The sequence below is a fragment of the Mesoplodon densirostris genome, chromosome 2 (assembly GCF_025265405.1).
Source record: "Mesoplodon densirostris isolate mMesDen1 chromosome 2, mMesDen1 primary haplotype, whole genome shotgun sequence".
NCBI lineage: Eukaryota > Metazoa > Chordata > Mammalia > Artiodactyla > Ziphiidae > Mesoplodon > Mesoplodon densirostris.
Genome location: NC_082662.1, coordinates 49,503,816 through 49,528,184, shown reverse-complemented (window position 1 = coordinate 49,528,184; position 24,369 = coordinate 49,503,816). Strand labels below are relative to the sequence as shown.

The 24,369-nt window shown below is 44.8% G+C and overlaps 1 protein-coding gene across 1 annotated transcript in view; it reads right to left on the bottom strand.

Annotated features, from left to right (window-relative positions):
* Window positions 1-2,970: 2,970 nt before the first annotated feature.
* The window catches only part of C8A (complement C8 alpha chain), a 67,278-nt gene continuing 45,879 nt past the window's right edge, over window positions 2,971-24,369 (bottom strand). Inside the window, exons 8-11 of the mRNA XM_060084028.1 lie at window positions 13,696-13,838; window positions 12,404-12,550; window positions 7,863-8,085; window positions 2,971-3,122 (exon numbers count right to left, since the gene is read on the bottom strand). Of these exons, the coding sequence (XP_059940011.1) occupies window positions 2,971-3,122; window positions 7,863-8,085; window positions 12,404-12,550; window positions 13,696-13,838 (665 nt within the window). The remainder of the gene's footprint in view (window positions 3,123-7,862; window positions 8,086-12,403; window positions 12,551-13,695; window positions 13,839-24,369) is intronic.

Genomic DNA, 24,369 nt, shown 5'->3' with positions numbered 1-24,369 from the left:
CTTCCTCTATCTCAAAGCAGAAAAAAGGAAAAAAGCCTCTTCTTATTGCTTTTCATTCTGTCATTAATTTACTTTTCAAAAGACACCTTGTCAAGCTGAAGATTATATCTTTAAACCCTGTTTTTACATCCACTACCTATAAAACCGTAGATTATAGATCTCCTGAAAAGTCCTGAGGGAGAATACATTTGATGGGTTTTATGCCTTTTGCGTGGTGAGAGCCAGGCATCTTTGAAGAGGGAAAGGCACTGATCTGGTGAAGGGTGACTGCTGCCGAAACTGCTACTGCCGCTGTATTGTCACTTCTAAAGCTGCTGGGGATGCAGCATCCTCAGAGGAGCGGGGCAGACACTGGCCTTGGTTCTGTGGCTCAGACAGTGGGAAGATGCCATTGCTTGGCTGGTTGTTTTGGCTCGCAGGTGATCCAGGCAATTGTTTAATCCCAACGTTCTCATCTCACATCTAAAGGACTGACTACACTTACTTCCTGATGAGCTTCCTGGCCTCTGGTTTCTTCTCTCTCCTCTGCACCCCCCCCCACAAAATCCCTTCACTGCTGACAGCCCAGAGCAGAGGTGGAGGTGCACGTGCTTGATGGACTGCATTCACACCCTGGCCAGCCTGCCAGCTCTGTGACCCACCAGGCTCAGCCTCGCAGAGACTCTGTTTCCTCATCTGTAAAATGGGACTCAGAAAACAAATCTTAGAGGTCCTTGTTAAGATTAGATAAAGTATGCAGATAACCCTTACTGTGGTACCCTTTTGTCACACACCCCGTGAACGTGTAATGACTCCTCCGCTCTCAGGAATTCTCAGCCTTGGCTGCATTGGAATCGCCTGGGAAGCTTTTATTTATTTATTGAAGTATAGTTGATTTACAATGTTGTGTTAGTTTCAAGTATGCAGCAAAGTGATTCAGTTATATATACGCACACACGCACATACACATATATTCTTTTTCAGATTCTTTTCCATTACAGGTTATTACAAGGTACTGAAGATAGTAAACTACTGATCTCTGGCTCTCATCTCCAGAAATTCGGATTGAATTGGTATGGGTTTCAGCCTCTGGACATCAGCGTTTTTAAAACTGCCCAGGTGATTCTCATTCTCAACCTAGGCTGAGAACTACCGCTTTTAGATCAAGTTTGAATGTCCTCTTGTAAACTGTCCACTTGGCCTGGCCAATCCGCCTCTCATCACTTCCTAGGATGTAACTACTGCTCCACAGTAAATAATGAATGGAAATTAATTATTCATGGAAATTAAAAGGTAAATTAACGACAGGATGAGAAGGAATATGGGAGTCTTTTTTCCTTCTTTCAGATAGATCTAAAGAGTTCAGAAACAAACTTCTAAACTATAAGCTTTAATTAATAATAGTAACAATAAGAGTGATGCTAATAATTTTGCATGTGACAGGTATTGTGCCAAGTATTTTATATAACTTATTTTATTCCCACTCCCTCTTCCAACACATATACACTTACATACACCCCTAATATTCTTTCTGAGGTTCAAACTTTGTGACATGCTGTTTTTCTATCTAAAGTTCTCTTCCCTCTCTGCCTACTTCAAAAATCCCTCAAGGTCTAGGTCAACCCCCATTCTGTATATTTAATACAGACAAAGAAAGGTAAATCTCTTTTCACCTGGCCTCCTTTGGCACTTATTTTGTGTGCCATGTATTTTGGCATTAACTCAGCAATTCACTTCCTGTGTCCCTAAAACTGCTTCTAATTGTTTCATGTGTGTGTGTGTGTGTGTGTGTGTGTGTGTTTATGTCTCATTATCACCCAAAAAAGATTGAGGATTCTGGAAGGATAGGGAGTGTTGACTGATACACATATATTAGTCAACATATGTTTCTTATACCAACTGGGACTGCAGATTCCACCTTCAAAGAGCTCACAGTCTATAGCGGAAACCTATGGGTCAACAGAAAAGTCAGTGCAACACACACGTTCTCTCTTTGAGGCCTGATTGGAGTGCTGTGGGGACACTGAGGCAGGCTGATGTGACTAGTTCTCCCACAGGTGGGTCCGGGCACATGAACTGGTCGGCCCCCCAGATCCACATTCTACTCTGGGAGGCTGACTAAAAGGGACCACATTTTTGAACTGACTCTTGAATTCATTCCCTCACTTCTTGCACAGATGCTTGTTAAATTCCCTCCAATTCAAGGCACAGCCCTCACCTCTGGGGATGCAGTGCTGAACCAGACAAAGCTGATCCCTGCCCTCAAGATTGCCGTCCATGGTGAGACAGGTCATAAATAGTCACAGGAGGTGTGGGACCCAATATGTAATTACTAATTATGAAGAAGGCAATGAAGGAAAAGAATAGTGTGCTGTGAGCCAATTATTAGTGTGCCAATTATTTAATTGGGAGAAAGGTGATATTTGTGATAAGAACTCAAGCAAACAAGAGAGATTAATTGAAGGAATACGAGAATATGCTGAGTCCCAGTGAAGGAAAATTGAAGGAACTCAAGTCAATCTTTAATTTTTCTCCTTGTTTCAGTATGTCTGCTTATCTTACAAACTAATAATCGTTTTCTACAAATGAGCAAATATTGTTATCAGATAACTGAGATCGTTCTCATGGTACTTTGTTTTGTTGGCTACTGATAGTTTCAAGAGCCTCTGCCTGCCTTATGCCTCCACCATCCTATAAGTTCCTCTAAGACATGAATCAAGATTTCTTCTTTTTTTTCTTTCTTTCTTTTATTTATTTATTTTTTAGATGATCAAAGTACTATGAACCATTAACACTCAACACCCAATTGTGACGGACTGAGTTTTGTGGGTAATAGAGCAGTTGGTTGTTGATGGCACGGCCTGGTCCAGGACAAAGAAAAAGTCCATGTTGATTGGCATCTTCTGTCAGCTGAGTGAAGTCGGTCGGTATCCAGTGGTCAGCTCAGGCAGTGACTTCCGCTGCCTCAGCTGCAGCCTGTGCCCAGAGCCCTCAGCATGCCTGGGTTTGCACTCTGTGGCCCGGACATGAGGTACCTCCGTTCTGGGGTGCAGGATTGTTACACTCTCTCCTCCTTTCCCGGGTGCCCGATTTGCAAGCAGACCATGAGCTCCAGCAGCCCCAGTGACCATCCGCCTTAGCTCCTGCATGGATAATTTCCCAGGGCACAAGGAGGTTAGCATACAAGCGGCAGCTTGGATGGTTGAGTGAGGCCCATCCCACTGCCCTAGAGAGGTCTGCAATCTCTCCTTGGGGAAATGCCTCCGTGTAGCCAACCCAGACCTCTGTGCTCACTGCCTTGCACTTAATTTGAAACTCTGGATGGAGTGAGAAGAGGCCACTGGGAGCCCATCTCATGAAATTGGAACCTGCGGTTCCACGGAAGATGGATAGCGGAGAGAGGCAGGGAGGCGCGCGTCTCTGGAAGAATAACACTGAGCCAGTGGTGAGTGTGCAGACAGGGAACTCGCCCCAGCTGGAGCTTCACAAAGGCCAGCCAGACACCCCTAAGCAATTGACAAAGGATTAATCTCCAAAATTTACAAGCAGCTCATGCAGCTCAATAACAAAAAAACAAACAACCCAATCCATAAATGGGCAGAAGACCTAAATAGACATTTCTCCAAAGAAGGTATACAGACTGCCAACAAACACATTAAAGAATGCTCAACATCATTAATCATTAGAGAAATGCAAATCAAAACTACAATGAGGTATCACCTCACACCAGTCAGAATGGCCATCATCAAAAAATCTACAAACAATAAATGCTGGAAAGGGTGTGGAGAAAAGGGAACCCTCTTGCACTGCTGGTGGGAATGTGAATGGGTACAGCCACTATGGAGAACAGTATGGAGGTTCCTTAAAAATCTACAAATAGAACTACCATATGACCCAGCAATCCCACTACTGGGCATATACCCTGAGAAAACCATAATGCAAAAAGAGTCATGTACCAAAATGTTCATTGCAGCTCTATTTACAATAGCCAGGACATGGAAACAACCTAAGTGTCCATCATCGGATGAATGGATAAAGAAAATGTGGCACATATATACAAAGGAATATTACTCAGCCATAAAAAGAAACAAAATTGAGCTATTTGTAATGAGGTGGATGGACCTAGAGTCTGTCATACAGAGTGAAGTAAGTCAGAAAGAGAAAGACAAATACCATATGCTAACACATATATATGGAATTTAAGAAAAAAATGTCATGAAGAACCTAGGGGTAAGACAGGAATAAAGACACAGACCTACTAGAGCATGGACTTGAGGATATGGGGAGGGGTAAGGGTAAGCTGTGACAAAGTGAAAGAATGGCATGGACATATATACACTACCAAACGTAAAATAGATAGCTAGTGGGAAGCAGCTGCATAGCTCAGGGAGATCAGCTCGGTGCTTTGTGACCACCTAGAGGAGTGGGATAGGGAGGGTGGGAGGGAGGGAGATGCAAGAGGGAAGAGATATGGGAACATATGTATATGTATAACTGATTCACTTTGTTATAAAGCAGAAACTAACACACTGTTGTAAAGCAATTATACTGCAATAAAGATGTTTAAGAAAAAAGGATAGCTGGGCTTTTAAATGAAGGTTTGCAAATCAGCCCCACTCAGACTCCAACCATGGGGCCACAGTGGGTGACAGATTCTCTGCACAGAGTAGCAGACCACATGCACTGGCCATGGGCTGTCTCTAGAAATCCAGTTGATACAAGCCCTCTAGCCTGGGGCTGCTGCCTCCTACTGACTCTGTGCCTTTGGACCATCCCATCTCCTCTCTCAGCCGGAGCTTTCACCTCTGTAAAGGAAAAGGCTGGACTGATCCAGTAGGGTTTTCCATCATTATTTTTTTCATTACTTTTTTTTTTTTCTTAAATGAAATCTTCTTATATGGGCCCCAGCATGGAAGTCAGATGAAAGTGAAGCTGCTCTATTTGAAGCTGGGTGTCTTACCAGGTTTGCCCTGCTCCTCTGGGGCAGCCCCTAGGAGACCCCAAGCTTCCTCAGATCTCAGTGTGAATATCATTGGATTAGATTATCTTCGAGTTCCTTCCAGCTCTGCCATTACACTCCCTGGTGGGGCAGCCACAGAAGGGTTCTCTATTTCTCTCACCTCTGTGGCTTGGTCCCTACAGGCAAAGACTTGCAGGGAAAATCCCTCGGAACCTACGACAATGGGTCTCCATGGTGGCTGACTCCCCCACCTTAGATTTCCTTGCCAGACCGATCTCTGTCTGGCTGAAAGTTTAGTCTGATAGTCCCAAGGTCACCTGAGGTCCATACCCCTCGGGCATGGAACAAGGTTAATGGAACACCTGGGAGCTGGCTGACTGTAATCATGCAGGAGAAATGGGACTGTGAGGACAACCCAGCCCTCTGCGCCCTGCCACCCCCCTTGATCATTGACACTGTGTCCCCCTTCTCCAATGCCCATCGTGTGTGCATATGGCTCAGCATGGCCACCACCAAGCCCAGCACTGGATCGTTGGAGAGACACGTCTAGGTAGTCCACACTCCCTGTTCACTTTGCTCTATGCTGTGTGGACAGGGATCCAAGTAAGTCACTGGCTCTGAGGGCCCTTGACATGCTCTAATTCTAATTACCCAGGCAGAGCTCATGTCTGTCCCTTTAAGCCAGGTCAGCCCAATAACCAGGACCTGGGCCATACCCTCCCTCTCCACTCACCAAAATGATAATCAGTGCAATCATCTCAGACTCTCTACCCCCATTCCCCAAATTTCCAGACTCTTAGGATGTCAATTAGTAGAAAGCAACAGTTAAGAGCTTGGGTCCTAACATCAGACCACCTGGGTCCAAATCCCAGCTTTGACACTCCCCAGCTAGATGACTCAGAGAGTTATCTCGCCTTCCTCCTGCCCCCGTGTCCTCATTTGTGAATTGGGGAGATAATAGTATTGATATTTATCTCATCACGTTCTTGGGGGAATAAAGGAGTTCGTGCACGTGAAGTGTTGCAATAGTGCCTGGTACAGAATTTGTTGTTCTTTCTGTTCATTGACCTTTGGTCCCTCTGGAAAGTTGCCTGGCCAATGAGGCAAATGGGGGCTGAAACCCAGTCCAAACTCGGCTTGAAAAGCCAAGAAATCCCTGGGTCTGGAGCTGGGCAGTATCAACCCCGAGTGGTTTTCTTTGTTCCTCCCAATTTACCCACCTAACAGGCAGTTCCTTTTTTCAATTCACATGAGGAAACTGTACCAGGCTTGGCCCTGGTCATTGTTCTGCTTGGTTTTTGTCCTCTGCATACTCCTTCGTAAGGACTCTGGAATTCACTCACCATCCTGGCTCACCCCTTTCAGAATTTCTCCTACAGGATACCAGGCAGCTTTCTGGGACCCAATTTGTACTCCCTTCAGCTCACAAAGGAGGGATTTAGATGGGGCACCAACCCAGGACAGATATTCTACCAATAGGGCTCTATCTTCTTCTTACTGATTAGAATTGAGCTTGCCACACAAGTTAGCTAGTTTAACCCTGAACACAACCTGTGATGTAGGTACTGATATCATCCCCATATTACAGGGGATGCCCACCCAACATGCAAATTGGCAGCACTGGGATGTGAAGGCCTATTTGACACCAGAGCTATGCTATCCTGCTTCCCATTTAGAACGACTCTCCCAATGAGAAAATTGTAACCCACCGTCATCTCATTTTAAAACCAGGCTCCTATCCCATTTACACTGTGCTTCAGCAGTTTGTTTTCCAGACTTCTTTTTTTCCTTTACATTTTCTTCATTGCAGTTGCCAAATGAGATTGATTTATACATTGATTTAGCCCATATTTTTGTCATCATTCTATGTACCAAGTATGCATGGAAAATTGGAAGCCTAGGCATTAGAACATGCATAGAGATTCTTGGAGCTCAAAGGGAAACATAGATGAGAACAGCCCCAGAAAGAAGAAACAATTAACCAGTATCTCAGTAAGTTAGTGAAATAGCTGAGATTCACACCCAGGTCTCTAGACTTCTTCATCTTTAAGGGACATGGATTTCTAACCCTCGTTTGAGAACCTTCTTTTCTGATACCAGTTGGTTTGTGCTGCAGCTTAATATGTTTAAACGTTGAAACATTAAGCTTTATGTTACTTGCCCCAACCTTGTTTATAGTCATGACTCCTTGTGCTATAATGACAACTTACTTATCCCTTGTAGTGGGTTGAATTGTGTCCCCCAAAAGATAGGTTGAAGTTCAAACTCCATTACCTGTGAATGTTACCTTATTTGGATATAGGATCTTTGCAGATAAACTCAAGTTAAGGTGATGTCATGCTGGATTAGGATAGGTCCTAATCCAATGACTAGTATTTTTATAAGAGAGAAAACAGAGATGTAGAGTGGAGAACACCATGTGAAGACAGAGGCAGAGACTGGAATGGTGCAGCTACAAGCCAAGGAATGCCGGGCATTGCTGACTCATGCCAGAGGCTAGGAGAGAGAACAGATTCTCCCACAGAGCCTCCAGAAGAAAGCAACCTAGCCAGTACACCTGGATTTGGGATTTCTAATCTCCAAAGTGTGAGACAATAAATTTCCATTGCTTTAAACCACCCAGCTTTAGGAAATTTGTTATGGCAGCCCTAGGAAATGAATACATCCCTCCGGAAATGAATCCTGTTGTCCATATACAACTTGCTAAAAAAACAGTCATCATCTGAGAGGGTCCTAATGGCAAGGAGAAAGCATAAAAACCAGTAAATGTAGGGGGTCAGCCATAAAGCTCAGAATGTGGGTTCCTAGAGCAATGGGCAAGAGAGCATAGACCAGAGAGGCTGGGAACCCCAAAGGTCCTTTCTGTGCTGGCCCCTCTAAGCCGAGATAGGCTAGAACCTGAGTGAGGATGCACGGGTCTTACCCTCTGACTCCATTTGCTCACAGGCAAGGCCATGGCGGCCCAGGGGGCACTGACATGTGCAGCTGGTACCATCGAGGATGGGCTTCCCATTGTTGAAGCAGGGCCCACAACGGCAGGCATTGAATTCCATCAGGTACTGGTCCAAGGCTTGCCGCAGGTTCTGGCGCTTGGTCTCCAGAGGCCCCAGGTTCGTGTGACTCAGTATCTCATAGATGGGCTGCAACTGTGGGCACAGAAAGAACAGAGGGCCCCTCCCTGGGCTCTGTCCAGCTTCCCAGAGCCCAAGAACTGGCCTTCAAGCTTCGGGAAGGCCTGCTGCGTGCCAGGCACAGAGCCAGACACTCAACCTTATCCAGTTGTATTGGATCCTGAATCCCCCAACCCATGGGTGAAGAAGCAGAGGCTCAGAGTGTTTGAGTGACCAGCTCAGGACCACACAGTGGACCATGCTGAACACCAACCTACTTAACTTTGAAACCTGTGGTCCCAGAGGAAGACAAGAGCCCAGAAGCTATCTGTGCCAACTCTTCTACCTCCCTCCAGCACTTTTAGGAATCAGGAAGAGTATAAAGTATTTATATGTTTGTGTGTGTGTGTGTGTGTGTGTGTGTGTGTATCTTTTATTGTCAACCTTCATTGCAGGAATTAATAAAGTCATTAATGCAGTTGTGTTGCCACTGCTGAGCACCGCCCCTAATGGTGTGAATGTGGTGTTTGCCTGTGTGTATTTGAGGGTGTTGGGGGGATGATGGTGGTGGAGTCATTCACATATGCCCATTCTAGGCAGGACTGTAGTCTAGGGTTTCTTAACCTTGGCACTATTGCATTTCCTGCTGGACAATTCTTTGTTGACAGGGGCAGGCTGGCCTGTGCATCGTAGGGTGTTTAGCAGCATCACTGGCCTCTGCGCACTAGATGCCAGTAGTACCTTCTAGTCATGAAAACCAAAACTGTCTCCTGACATTGCCAGATGTCCCCTGGGGTGGGGGATGTGGGGGAGTCAACCCCTGGTTGGGAAGTAGTAGATGTAGCAAAGAGCATTGACTCTGGAGCTAGAAAATCTGGCTTCAGATCCCAGCTCTGTAACTTCTAGCTGTGTGATCTCTGTCCCGTTACAATGAAGCCTTCCTTCCTCATCTGTAAAGTGAGAACAATAGTCCTACACTCCAGGTTTACTGTGAGGATTAGAGTTGAGAGATGGGGAAGACCTGTCACATAGTCAAAGCTAAATAAACGCTGCTTGCTTCCCAGCTGTGTGGCCCAGAACTCGTAACTGCCCCCCACCCCCAAGCCTGAGCCCTGTTATCTATAAAATGGGAATAATAAACTATTTCTTAGAATTCACGTGAGGATCTAAAGACGTAATGAGTGTGAGATAACACTGCAAAGAGGAAGAACAGTATAAAGTAAAGCACCATTTTTATTCGTTAGATGTGATGATAATAAAAAAAGCCTATATTTTTCAAATTGCATGTATATATGGTTATCTTCAGCATGCTTATAAAGCTATATATTTTAACACATAACCATAAAATGAAATCTCTTTTCCAGATCTCTCATTTTACAGGAGAGTAACCTGAGGCTCTGAGAGGGGAGGGATTTGCCAAGGTCACAGAGCCATTCAGAGATGGGACCGAGCCCCACTGGAGCAAACTCACTTCTCAAGAATCAGAGGTCAGTAGGGCACTCGCCATGCTTTGAATGGGTTCCTGGAGATGTGTACAGAAAGACCCGTGGCAAACAAACCTTGACCTGTGGCCAGGGGCTGTGCCTGAGGTCACCAGGCTGGTCGTGTCAGGACTGGCTGGGCCCCCAGCCAAGGGGAGAAGACCATTACTGGAAGTTCAGGGAATTTGGCCCCATTGTTAGGAAATCAGTACAGAAAGGGCTGCCCCGGTTAAAGATGACTCTTAGTTCCAGAGAAGGCCAGGACCATCGGGCAACTTCCCTTTGACCTTCCAGGGGAGGTCAGCACTCAAACCCCCATCTCTCCTTTCTCTTCCCCAAATCCTCATGAAGAGGATTGGGAAGGGCTGTGGAACTTAAAGAGGGAAGAGGGATGGAGAAATGATTCTTAAAATGTTAGAGCTTGAAAAGATATTGGCAACGGTCTTGTTCCCATTTTACAAATGAGAGGAAAGATTCAGAGAAGGCAAGTAGTGTGATATCAACACACTATAACATCACATATAACATATAGTAATATATACCATAACAGCATCATCACATAGCATGATTCCTATGTTCACTCAATCTAAGCACCTGCCATAAATAGGCACTGCTAAGCTCTGGAATAGGCAAATGAATAAGACTCCACTCTGAGCACCAGGTTCCAAATAACTACCTAACTGGCTTCCTCTCTGTGGCCATAGTCTGTCTGTCTGTCTGTCTGTCTGTCTGTCTGTCTCTCCTTCATACCTCTGTGAGCATTTTCCTTTCAAAGCACAGCTCTATCTGTGTCACTCCCCTGCTCTGTGACCTGCCAACAGCCTCATGTTTTGAATACAACCTTCCAGGGGGCATCATGGGTTGCGAAGAGATCATGAACGTTAGCATCAGTCAGTCTTGGTTCCAGTTGGGCTGTGCCATTTCCCAGCTCTGAGATTTGGCCAGCTAACTCAACCTCCACAAACCTGCTTCCTCACCTGACATTTACTAAGTACTCACTTCTCTCTCCCTAACCTTGGGATGTAACATTTTATTACGCCCATATTACAGAGCAGAAAACGGGAGCTCAGAAAATGAAGTAACTCATCCAAGGTCACACATCAAAAAGGTGGCTGACCCATGAGTCAAACTATATCTTTTTCACCCCATACCCAGGCTTTCCCAAAAGACAGAATTGGGTCTTCTCCAAATCACAAATGTCCGTCTTCCCCTTGGAAGTTTTGCTCAAGGCAAACAAAGAGCTCACCTCTTGACCATGAAAGTTTATATGTTACTCCTGATAGCAATTTTACAGTTTGGCCCAAATCACTAATAGCTTGATGATAGCAATTTTTAGACCCTATGTGAATTACAGGTGCGTGAAAATGGTCCCTTATTTATTGGAGAAGAAATGCAATCAGGGTTAATCCATCTGACCTCTTTCTTCATAGAGAAGAGGGTGTTATAATAGATTTTTAGGTTTAACTGTTGGTATATATTTTAAGAGAAGGAATGTATCCACACCTGGAATTTTTAACTCTCTATAGAAAATGAGCAACGTCAGGGAAAATGGGCAAGAAAACAATATTTTAAAGCCCAACATATAACTCTTTTTTCTAATGAACTACCCCTGCATATGAATTGAATAGTGCGACAATACTGGTAGAACAATCCACTTCCTTTACAGTTTGAAACAATTTGACTTCCTTTGTGGGGTTAGAGATTTAAGGCAAGCTTTCTCACCTTGGGCACTATTGACACTAGGGACCAGATATTTCTTTGCTGTGGGTGGCTGTCCTGTGGATTAGGGGATGTTTAGCAGCATCCCTGGCCTCTACCCACTAGATGCCAGTAGCATCTTCTCAGTTGTGACAATCAAAAATGTCTTCAGAGGGCTTCCCTGGTGGCGCAGTGGTTGAGAGTCCGCCTGCCGATGCAGGGGACACGGGTTAGTGCCCCGGTCCGGGAAGATCCCACATGCCGAGGAGCGGCTGGGCCCGTGAGCCATGGCCGCTGAGCCTGCGCGTCCGGAGCCTGTGCTCCGCAATGGGAGAGGCCACAACAGTGAGAGGCCTGCGTACCACACACACACACAAAAAAAGTGTCTTCAGGCATTGACAAATATCTCCTAGGGGGGCAAAATTGACCCTGGTGGCTGGGAACCATGGCTTTAAGGCAGGTGCTAGGATAGGGGGAAGAGAGAACTGGACATTAAGTCCAAAGGTCTGGGATCCAGGTCCTGCTACATATGAGCTCTGTGACCTGAAACGATTCACTTGATGACTTGGAGCCTTAGTTTCCTAATTTTTCAATGGGGAGAATCCCATCTGTGCCAGAGGTCATTGTGATGAGATCACGTAGAGCAGGGTCCGCAAACTCTAGCTTGAAATCATACTCAGCTCACGGCTTGTTTTTGTATGGCCTTTGAGCTAAGAATGATGTTTACATTTTTACAATATTGCAAAAAAAAAAAAAAAAAAGAAAGTAGAAGAAGAAGAACTTGTATGAAAGAGACTCTATGTGGCCCACAAAGCCTATCTGGTCCTTTACAGAAAAAGTTTGCCAACCTCCAACTTAACAGATGTGATTTTTAAAGTCTTTTATGTATGTGAGTTGTTATTTTTATAAGGTGGCTTAATCCTGAAGAAATTCTGGGACTATGAGTGTCAAACTAGGCCCTGACCAGATAGTAAGCTTGTGACCCCAGCTCTCCCATGGCCTGAGTCTAGAGTCACGTATCCCTGTATTCAGACGGGGAAGGCCACCAGTTCAGCGTGCCGTTACATTTAATCTTGTTCTCTGATGGGCTTATAATAAGAAATATGAACTGATCTGGTCTGCTTCACTTTCATTCCTCGTGAACGTAGAGTTTCTTCAACTGCGAAAAGACTTACCTCAAAATCAATGACAACGGGATTATACTTTAATGACCTCCCCCAGGAACGGTATGTAACGATGCTCCTGTCTTGTGTCAAGCCACCTCCCCAGCCAGAGCTGCCACCTTGCACCAGAGAAATGATGTCTTCCACACCCACTGTCTTCTCGTCACCGACTGCCATCGAGAGAATAACCACATGAGCTCATTTCCTAAAATGCCAAGCTCTGCTAATGAGATTTGGAACAAAGTTTAAGTGCTCTCCTTAGAGCTGTCTCCCATTCTTCTACCTTGCTCGGCTAACTAGCAGGACAAGGCAGAAAAGAAGCACCAAGACTTGGAAATAGATCCATCCTTGGGATTAGAGCAGACACTGGGAAGACAGCCCAACCCAACATGGAGAAGGGAGAAGATGGGAACATGGATGATGATTCATTCATTCATTTATTCAAATATTTATGTCAGATGTTTACTTGGTGCCTGCTGTATGGCAAATAAGTGCAATCAAATATTGTAAGTGCTATAACAGATTTCTCTCTCAGTAGGGGTGCAGAGAAAGATGTGGTCAGATCTATAGTAGCAGTGGGGAGGTGGTCAGGAAAAAAGGTGAGTTATCTAGAAGAATGGATAAATCTTGGCAGGTAAATGGAAGGAGGAGGGAAGGGTATCAGAGAGAAGAAGGATTTGACTTAAGGCCCTGAGACATGAGTAGCCCAATGCAATGGGAGTAACTTGAACCGCATCTACTCATCCACTGTACTATAAACTATTTCATCATCCCTGCATCCTCTGTGTCTCCCACCTGGAAAAAATTACTCAATACAGGTTAAATGAGTGAATGAATACATGAACACTCGAAGTGACCTGTGTGGGAGATGTTACAGAATATTCTTATACAATCTTTCTCTAATAATTATTCTTTGAGCTTGGACTTGGTAACCACATTTTTCTCTCTCAGCAAACTTGTTTTCTCCCTCTGGACTGTACCTGATGGGACTTTATCCAACAGTCGAATTTCCAGGTTCCATCTGCACATTCCTTTCACCCCAGCTCTTACTTAGATCTTTGTCTACTGCTTGAAATCTAGGAGGGTGTACCATGTGAAGTCAGGTATTTCTAAGGTGATCTCAGCCCATGCAGAATTCAAAATAAGGCCACTACAGATCATTGTTTTGGGGTATTCAGCAGATATGCAGTATGACCATTGACTGAAATGGAATCAGTTGGTGGTTGGGGGGAGGGAAATAGTGTACATGCCCCGATTTTGTGTCCAAGGGAAAATCTGGCTTCTCTTTTTGGGAAGCCCATTACTAAATACTTGCCCCTTTTGCCACCTCCAAATTTTTTACAAGCTTCTCCTGATAAGCGTCCTCCAATTTGTGTTGTATCTGTATACTCATAGTCGATGCCAAAAGAGCCTCCAAAGCATGTCTGGATATCATTGCTGGTAACACCTGCAACAGGGAGCAGAGAAACATAGAATGCTGAGATGCTGAAAGACCGTAAATATGGTACAACCAGCTCATAGTAGCAGCTCACAGCTCACTAGCTCACAGTAGTAAAAGCCAGCTTCTATTTTGCAGTCTAAGAGGTCTGGGTTGAAATCCCAGTTCTTTAACCCAGTTTCAGTGTTCTCTTCTCTCTGGTTCCAGTGCAAATATTCTTGAAAGGAGAAGGAATATGTATTGCACACACTAGTTGGTCAAAAGTGCTTGTTCCCTTTCCTTTGCACATTCTCCACGGAGCCTCCTTGAGACAGTGATTCTATCTCATCCATCTCCATATACCCTTGTGCCTAGCACAGTGCCTGGCCCAAGATTGGCACCAATTTTGCATTTGTTGCCCCTTCCTCTCTCCTTTTTCACCATCTTTCTAAAGTCTACTCAAGCTCCAATTCAAATATCATTTCTTCCATGAAGCATTTTTGGATCAGAATACGTCCCTCTTTCTTCAGAGCTACCCATGTGCTTTGTTTAGGTCTGAATGATCATATGTGTCCCAATTCTTTTTGCCCAGGTCCTCTTTGCACCCCAGAGCGGCCAGAGTGCTGTCAGAAGATGGATAGATCTCCCTGGGGAGGCTGCTTGACTTCTGGCCCCATGAGAACTGTGAGGCCCACATTAGTTGTCTTTGTCTCTATCTGAGGAGTTGCTGAGGAATCTGCATTTTGCAGATGAGGAACGTAATTCTCAAAGGAATAACATCATTTTTCCCTGATCCCACAGCCTGTAGGTGAACAGAACTAGGTTTCCAACCCTTGGTCAGCTGGCAAGATAAGGCTAGAAAAGCAGATTGGAGCAAGATATTGACCATTGCTGCAGAGTTCAGCTCCCTCTGTAGCTAAAGTCTTCTGAAGGTTGTGAACTGGAGTTTGCATTGGCACCATGTCATTACTTTTCACTGCAACTATACAGTAATTATGACCAGTCAGTGTCTTATTCTGGCAACCACAAAGGAAAAATAATTTAGGTTGTAATTCAGTTAAGCTAAGGATTAGATTCAATATTTTTAAGAGAGTATCAGGCAGCAAGTTTACCTGCCAGCCTTCGCACGAAACTGCAGACTCTATGGGGTCAAGGACTGGCATCTTATTCACCACTCTCTTGTCAGCCTAGCAGCACAATGTCTGCCATGGGGGAGGAGCTCAGTGAGTATTCTCAGAACAAATGATTGGTGAATGAAAAAAAATGAGTGAATAAATGAATGCCAAGAGTCCTTTGGTAAGGGCTTCTAATGGAAGGAATCTTACAAGTCAGGAATCCTGACTATAAATCCCAGTCACTCAGATGAATGGATAAAGAAATTATTATAGATATAATTATATAAAAATACATAATTTTATATATAATTTTAATATATAATTATTATATATAATATATAAATAAAATATATAATAATTATATATAATAACAAATATATAATTATTATATACACAATTGTGTGTATATATGTATATACTCTCTATTATCCCACATATATACCCTATATATATATTCCACATATATACCCTATATATATATCACATATATATATCCCATTTATATATAAAATAATTATTCAGCCTTAAAACATAAAGAGATCCTGCCATTTGTGACAACATGGGTGAAACTTGAAGACATTATGCTAAGTGAAATAAGCCATACACAAAAAGAAAAAAAACTGCCTGATCTTACTTATACATGAACTCTACAAAAGTCAAATATATAGAAGCAGAGAGGAGAACGGTGGTTGCCCAGGGTGAGGAGGTGGGGGAAAAGGGGAGATGCTGCACCAACTTGTAGTTATGTAGGAGGATAAGCCTAGAGATCTAATGGACAGCTTGATGTCTACAGTTAATATCAATAATATTGTATTGAATACTGGAAATTTGCTAAGGGAGTAGATTGCAGGTACTCTCGTCGTACACACGTAACTATGTGAGGAGAAGAATTAGCTTGACTGTAATAATCATTTCACTTTATATGTATCAAATCATCGTGCTATATACATTAAATATATACACATTTTGTTTTTCTTAAAAAGTAAAATGCGTCCCAGTCCCTGACACCCTGTATGAGCTTAGAAAAGGCCCATGATCTCACTGGGACTCAGTTTCCCATTTATGGAGAGAAAGGGTTGGAGTTGCTCATCCTGAGACCCCTTTCAGCTGCAGCCCTCTGTGCCTCTGTGCACAGCAGTTTCTGAATAACTCCAAGCTGAGAGTGCCTAGGAGAATTGATGCTTTAAGCACCAGCACTCAGCGCCAAGCACAGGGTTTCTTCTGCCATTTCCGTTCAAGTACTTTTAATTTTTAATTCACTACTAATTGAGGAAGATTTAGCATATTTAATTGTTTTGATTTAAAAATGCTTCAACCGTGATAAACAAAAGTGGATGAAAGGAATTCACGGGCAGAAGCCAGAGTGATTACTTAGGTGAGTGATGTAGTGCTGCCCAATTAAAGTGACGTGCCGGGCCGATTAGTGGGGGCTGGAGGATGCCTGTGGAGTGATTATGCTCATGAAGGGTCTGCAGACAGCCTGCCACATGCTACTTGGAGAAGAGAATTCCAGCTTGATTTCAGCAGCATGGCTTGACTGCGAAGAATCGCCTCCTGAGGACCCTGAAGGAGGGTACCAGCCAGCAAGGGGAGCTCGTGACTTAAGAATCATACAATGTGATGGCTAAATTATCCTTAGTCACCTACCCCATACTTCTTATGTTTAGTTGTGATGCCCTTGGTTCATAAAGATTAATTATCTTGCCCAAAACCACATAGCTAAAAAGAACAGTGGAGCTGAGATTCAAAGTCGTCTTTCTTGCTTAGAAGAATTAGCTAATTCTATTTATTGCATCAGACTAAATTCTGCTGAAAAATTTAGTAAGCATCTACTATGTACCATCCCAGGCATACTGTGTGTTGGACAAGGTAGGCACTGTGAGAATAAAACTAGTATGAATATGATGCAAATCTAAATTACAAGGTTCTGGCCTTGAGAAGCTAGCAGGTGTGGGGCAGTATAGTAAATGGAGATGGATTTGGATCCCGAGAGTTGCTTACTTCGTGGAAGACAATTTTTCCATGGATGAGGTGGGGGGATGGTTTCGGGATGATTCAAGCTCATTACCTTTATTGTGCACTTTATTTCTATCATTATTACATTGTAATATATAATGAAATAATTACACAACTCATCATAATGCTGACAGGAGGCGGAGCTCAGGCAGTAATGCTAGTGATGGGGAGCGGCTGTAAATACAGATGAAGCTTCAGTCCCTCGCCCACCGCTCACCTCCTGCTGTGCGGCCTGGCTCCTAACAGGCCACAGACCGCTACCAGTCCATGGCCCGGGAGTTGTGGATCCCTGGACTATAGGACCAGGTGGTGCTCTGCCAGGGCTCCACCCCATCCCATCAGCTCCTTAGATGTCAGCTTTGGACCAGATCAAACCGCCGTTTGTTTTAGACTTTCGTGCTCAGTAAACAGGAGTTGATGTTTGCCGAACCTGGCTACATATTGAGATCATCTGGAGGGCTTATTAAAAACACAGGTTCCTGAGCCCCACCTCTGTCAATTCTGATTCTGTATTTCTGAGTAATCAGCAATCTGTATTTTAAATAAGTATCCCAGATGAAGCCTATGCAGTGCATCTGGGATGAGATACTGAGTACCACGGTCCTACAGAGAACCTCTGGTGGCCTGTCACAAAGCCGGCCTCCGTGCTAACCTAGTCACTGCCTTTGTCAATGCCTTGGATATGGACTTAGCAGCCATGCTCACTGTATCTACCCAGAGGAAGAAAAAGAATCAGGGTCCAAAAAGCCCTCAGAGGGCTGATGGACAGACAGACCAAGCATAGCAAAATAAGACTCAGTTGGAAAAGTTGTAACATCCTGTCCTGGGGATAAAATACCAAGTGCATGAGCACAGTAAGGAAGAGAGCCAGCTTAGCAGGAGAACAAGAGAAAAGAAAGGCCCAAGGGTTTTAGATCACTTTCAGCTCCGTAGGGCAATGAAGCCAGGTGAAAATTATAATCAATAAAGTAAAGGCGGGGATAATCTCATTCCCTCTGCGCAGGTCAGAGAAACCCGGAACCCGGTGCCAAGTTCTGGGAGCCACACTTTTAAAAGGAAATAAGGGGCTTCCCTGGTGGCGCAGTGGTTGGGAGTCCGCCCGCCGATGCAGGGGACACGGGTTAGTGCCCCGGTCCGGGAGGACCCCACATGCCGCGGAGTGGCTGGGCCCGTGAGCCACGGCCGCTGAGCCTGTACGTCTAGAGCCTGTGCTCCGCAGCAGGAGAGGCCGCGGCGGTGAGAGGCCTGCATACCGCAAAAAAAAAAAAAAAAAAAAAGGAAATAAGAAAACAGAACATTCATTGGACATCATCCAGCCTTTGGAAAGAAGGAAATCCTGCCATGTGCAACAATGTGGATGAACCTGGCGGACATTATGCTAAGTGAAAGAAGCCAGTCACAGAAGGACAAATGCTGCATGATTCCACTTAATATGAGGTATGTAAAGTAGCCAAACTCATGGAAGCAGAGCATAGAATTGTGGTTGCCGGGGGTTGGGGGAGGAAGAGCAATTGCTAATCAACGGGCATAAAATCTCAACTCTGCAAGATGAGTAAGTTCTGGAGATCTGCCAGAATATTGTGCCTATAGTGAAGGATTCGGTATTGTACCCTTAAACCTTTGTTACAAGATGAGATCTCATGTTAAGTGTTTTTACCACAATAAGATTTAAAAAAAGAAGAAAATGGGGAATGATTGAATGAGAATGAGCATGAGGGTGAAGAAATTTAAAGCCAAATCCTTTGGGGAGTGTTTGAGGGGATGCAGGATGTTTCCCTGAACAAGAAAGGAGAGGTTTCTCTTTAAGAGAGGTCAGTAGAATTAGATGCAGCCCTCCAGAGGGTTGTCTCTAGGAAGAGGAATTAGGCTTGTTTGTGTGGTCACAAGGGCAAGAACTAGGACCCAAAGGGCAGATACTCCAGGGAGATAGATTTAGGCTCAACTTAAGGTAAATGACCACAACACTCAGAGGCCAAGGAGATAGGAGTTGTTTCACGAGGCAGTGAGCTCCCCATATCTGGAGGGTCCCAAGCAGAAGTTAGCTGTCTGCCTGTGAGTAGAAGCGTTTGCAGAATTGATGAGATGTCTTTTAAGAGCTCCTCTAAAGCCAAGATTCTGAAACTTTAAGAAACACACCAGAACACCTGAGGAGCATTTGAGATAACTTGGATACGTCCTTAATGATTCCTTATTGTGTTCCAGGTATCTGGGAAGTGAAGAGGGCTAAAGGGAGTGTTTGCTGTCAGTGAGCTTACAGCCAAGTGTGGAGACACGGACAGGTAAGCTGATAGTTCTTGTACTGTGTGATGAGGATTTTGAAAGAAGGAAGCAAGCTCGGGGCAGTCTTCCTTAGGGGGTCAGAGGAAGGATACCAGAGGCAAGTGTGAAAGGATAAGTAAGGATTAGCCAGACAAAGTGGAGAACATTGAGAGCAAAGGGAGGCCACGGGAAGGCCTTGTGTCCCCAGCAGCAAGAGTCTGCTCAGAAAGGCCAACATGGTCTGAACTCCAGAGTGGAAAGGAAGGAGATGCAAATCAGCCAAGGAAGTACTGGGAGACCCTTGGGGTCCTTCCCACTCTAGTCTCATCCCCAGAGGAGCTGTTGTGCCCTCCTGGCAGGCCAGGAGCCGGGGGGACACGTCTCTGGCCACCATGTCTACTGCTTGTTTCACACCTGGTCTGGGCCGGGGTGCAGGTGTGAGAGCTGTCTTCACACCTCCGTGGAGATACTGCAACCATGTGGCTCTAAGGCAGAGCCAGGCAGCCTTATTTCTGAGGTGCCAGAATCAGCAAGTCTCTGTCATTCCTCAGATGACAAGCAGCAGGTGGAAAACAGCAGGTGTCATGCATTATTTATCTCTGTGCAACAAACAGATGCCATTCAGGTTGCTGTGATCTGTGTGCTATGTTGCTTTGCTATGTTGGTTGCCCTCAAGGGAAAGGAAGAATCATATAGCCTATTTCATGCCATAACATTGGAAAAGATGATTGTTTAATCTGTGACTGGATGAGCTGGGAAGTGTTGGCTAACTTCCCTGCCCCCTAGGTGCTTCTGTGTATCCATTAAAACGCATGCTTCTCCACCTAGAGTGGTGGGATAGGGAGGGTGGGAGGGAGATTCAAGAGGGAGGGGATATGGGGATATATGTATACATATAGCTGATTCACTTTGTTATACAGCAGAAACTAACTCAACATTGTAAAGCAATTATACTCCAATTAAAATGTTAAAAAAAATGCATGTTTTTTTCCCAACCACCTGAGAATAATAGTACAAGTACCTCTGTGCCTTTGCATGTGCTGTTTCCTCTGACTAGAAAGTTCCCTTACCTCCTTCACTGAGTTTCTCCCACTCAGCTCTAGAAAACATTCCCTCACTCACAAGGGCCCTATATTTGTGTCCCCGCCGTATCCCTGTGTGTCCTTCATGATATCAGCGTGCTTCCCTATAGCATAGTATTTAGCACACTATAGTAATTGTCCATTTCTTGGTCTGTTCTTCCAATTATCCTGCAAACTTATAGAGTCATCTCTTGGGTTTGCAAGGCTCGGCATGTAACAAGCCCCCAGAAGTGCTCAGGGATGGACTGATTCCAACCCATCTAGACAATACCTCTAAAATGTTTTGAGAGTCACAGGTCTTCTTTTGGTTGATGATATAAATCATATCTTTGTAATATCTCATGCTTGATTAAGAGTTGATATTTTATAAAGCTCTTTCATCTGCATTGTCTCATTGGAGGCTCACAATGGGGCTTGGAGGATTTATCCCTTTTGCCGGCACTCTGGGGTTGGAGAAGTCAGGAACTGTGGTGGTTAAGTGTGTGAACTCTGGAGCCAGAGTTCTACCCTTCACTGGGAGTGTGGCTTTGGATGAGTGACTGAACCCCTTTGTGTCTCATGTTCCCCATTTGAAAATGGAGATGAAAATGGTTTCTATACATGAATCTCTAAAACTGGTGTCTGGTACAATTAAGTGTTCAACAAATCTTATTAGCTGTTGCTATGGTTGTTAGGTAACTTGCCCGAAGTTCCATGACTAACAAGCCAAGAATCGCGGTTTGATGCAAGGTGTGCCGTATCCAAACTCGGGGCCCGCTCCATCTCATCAAGCCGGTCTTACTCTACAGGAAACCATTCATCATGGGCCATGAGTAGCAGTGGCCTCCCCCAAGACCCTCATTCCACAAAGCAGCTCAGAAAAAGGAATCCACGCTCCCCATGGGCAATGCTGGGGCTGCGATCTCAGGTCTCCCTCCACCTGATAAAGGGCTACCTTCAGGGACTCGGACCCGCTAGATGATTTTGGTCATGATGAGGGGCAGTAGCGTAGCTGAGGGCCAGGCTCTGACATGGAAACTGCCTGAGGTGGAAGTTTCCATGCTCACTTACTGTCTGAACCTTCCTGTATCACAGTTATCTCATCTATACCATGGGGATTTTAACACTGTCTTCCTCACAGGGTTGCTCTGAGGGTTAAATGAGTTAATCCATGCCATGTACAGTGCTTAGGATAGTCCCTGGCTTGAAACTAGCAATAATGGCCAAGTATTGCTATTATTACTGCTGCCAGAAATGCCACAGCATACCTAGACTGGGCTGTTGTTTCCTGATTCTAAACTGGAAAAATTGGAGAATATGGGAGGCTGAGGATTTTGTGAACACCAATTTTCTTAATCAACTTCTCTGCAGGATAAACTGTTCTATTAACTGAGAGGGAGTGAATGAAGAAGATGGAGGGAACAACATCCACATTATGTGCTGGGCAAAGATTTTCCAGGCATTATTTAATATTCACATCATTCCACAGCAAGTACAATTATTCCCATTTTAGAGATGAGCAAATCAAGGCTTAGATCGTTTCAGTCACTTGCCCAAAACGATACAATAAGTAAACAGTAGAACGGGATTGAACCAAGGTCTGTGTCCAAAGCCCATTTTCTCCTTGCCACATTATATCACTTGGAGAGAGGGAGCTAAGGGTGGTCCTGGGAGTAATTTTGACATTATCACACCTTTTTCTCCTTTCAGGCTGAGGCTGTTTTCAGTGATAGAGGTGGAAAGTCAAAATCAGGACAAATTCAGGAGGATGGTGCTGAGAGTCTCAGTTCCATGTGTATGCAAGTGACTTAAGGGGGTGGGGACAGAGCCAAGACACCAGGAGTCTGTCAGTCAGTCAGTCAGTCAATACCATCCATCACCGTGAAGCCTGGTTGTCATGGTAACTGGGGATAAAGCCTGGAGCTTGTTAGAATCTAGTGCCTGTCTGTTCAGGATGATTGGTTGGTTAGCAGACACAGCAAAAGACCTTTTGGGCCAGCCCAGACTACTTAGCCATAAATATAAGACCCTTCACAATCAGGTTCCTGCCCACCTCACCATCCTCACTGTTCAGTCCAGCTGAGACTCTTTAGAAATCCACACTTGATTCTTCAGAGTGTAAGAGAAGCTCCAGAGGATGCCCAGCACCTATGGGTTTAGATTCTGAACCAGCCCTGCTAGAAAGACACTGAGCCTCTGCTGTGAGTCAGCCTCAGCCTGTGGACAAAACTTCAGAAACACATCATTCACAAGATGCACTATGGAAACAGGCAGTTGTAATAGTGTGATATACATAGAGCTATGTCCTGGGTACACGGAAGTATTGGGTCGGCCAAAAAGTACGTTCGAGTTTTTCCATAAGATGTTATGGAAAAACCCTAACGAACTTTTTGGCCGACCCAATACCTAAGACAGGTTCCCAACCTGGAACTGGGGAGACAGAAAGACTGGAAAACCCTATCTAAGCAGAGACCAAAGATGAATAAGCATTAGCCAGGTGAAGAAGAGAGCGGGAGGAGAGGGGAGCAGTGTTCTAGGTAGAAGGAACAGCAGCAAGGAGAAAGTGAGTATGATTAAGTCAAGGGACCAGCATTTAGCTCAGTACAGCCTAGCCCCGCTGTGAGCAGTGGGCTGGAGGGTAGGGCAGGACCAGTGCATGCTCCCTTGAAGGCTGCGCATCTGGTCCGGTGGCAGGGACCCTCCTGTCTCAATGTTCACCTTTGCATGGCTCCAGCAGCTTGCCGCTCTGCAGCTTGTCATCCTCTCTGTGGCTCCCTGGAGGCCAACACTGACTCCATTTCCAGGTTACTGATATCAGCACTCATCCTGCCATAACCCAGCCACTGGATTGTTCTCATGTATGCACCGGCCTCAGGGGCAAGCCCTCTACAAAGAGTCTGGCCTTGGGGTGAATCACTCATCTCCTACTACTCACCCTCACCACTTGCTGCTTCAGCCACTCCCATGCAACTCTCTCCTCTTAGAAAGCCCCAGCTGCGTTCTCCACCAGGCAAGCTCCTATTCCTACTGACATCAGAAGATCAGGTGTGAATGTCTCTGGAGTCTAGAAAATGGGAGGGGAAGAAAGGGTGGGTTGCTCCCTCCTTTGTGCTTCTACTGTATTTATTTCTAGTCAAGCATTTATCGCATTCTTAGCCCCCAACTGACTGCACATTTCTCCAGGGTGGGAATCTGTGTGTTTCACTCCTGTGTCCCTGGAAATCATGGGTTCTCTCTGAGTATTTACTAGATGAATGGATGGATGGATGGATGGGTGGAGATTAGATTATGAGAAGGGTTTTCCTCGGAGATTGTTTCCTGCCTGCTACTTTGGGTAAGAAGGGAAAATGCTCTGCTTAGCACCTTCCTGAAAGGGAATTATAAGCAAACAACATCAATAATATATAAATGTGATGGAATGTATGAAAAATTTGAGGGACTTAATTTTTACACCCATCTCATCCCCATTACTCTCCATACATAGCTTACTCATCTGGGCTGCCTTTGTCTCATTCTACTAAAGGAATAGAAAACACATAGCTCAGGGGCCCTTAATCCCTGCTCAGACCCTTTAGGAATCCACCCCTGACTCTCCAGAGTGTAAGGAAAGCTCCAGAGGATGCCCAGGGCTGATGGGCTTGGACTCTGAATTACCCCAGCCAGAAAGATACTGAGGCTCTACCATGGGTCAGCCTCTGCCTCGGATAGACATCACTAACTGATCACAGTACTTTCTGCCTGAGCCCATATCGGGTGTCACAATCCTCCACTCAGTGGTCCCGGTAGCATTTGCTATTAAAACCACCTGCCGTTGGGGGCTTAAATACATCTTCTGGCCTATAGGTCTTTAAGTTTCGCTTTATTGAGTGCCATGGGTGCTAGCACACCATGCTTGTTCTTGGCTCCGTGAATGTCCCTAAGCTTCAGAACAGACCATCACAAGCTGGTCAGTTTCACCTTTAACAGTTCTCTGTGACAATTCCCAGTCAAGGGTCAAGCTGACCCAATATCGCCCTTAGGAGTGAATATTGAGTATAATACCCTGTTAGGTATTTTTAAAACCTGATTTAACCACTTTCAAAGCTATCACAAGCAGTTTAATAGTTTTTT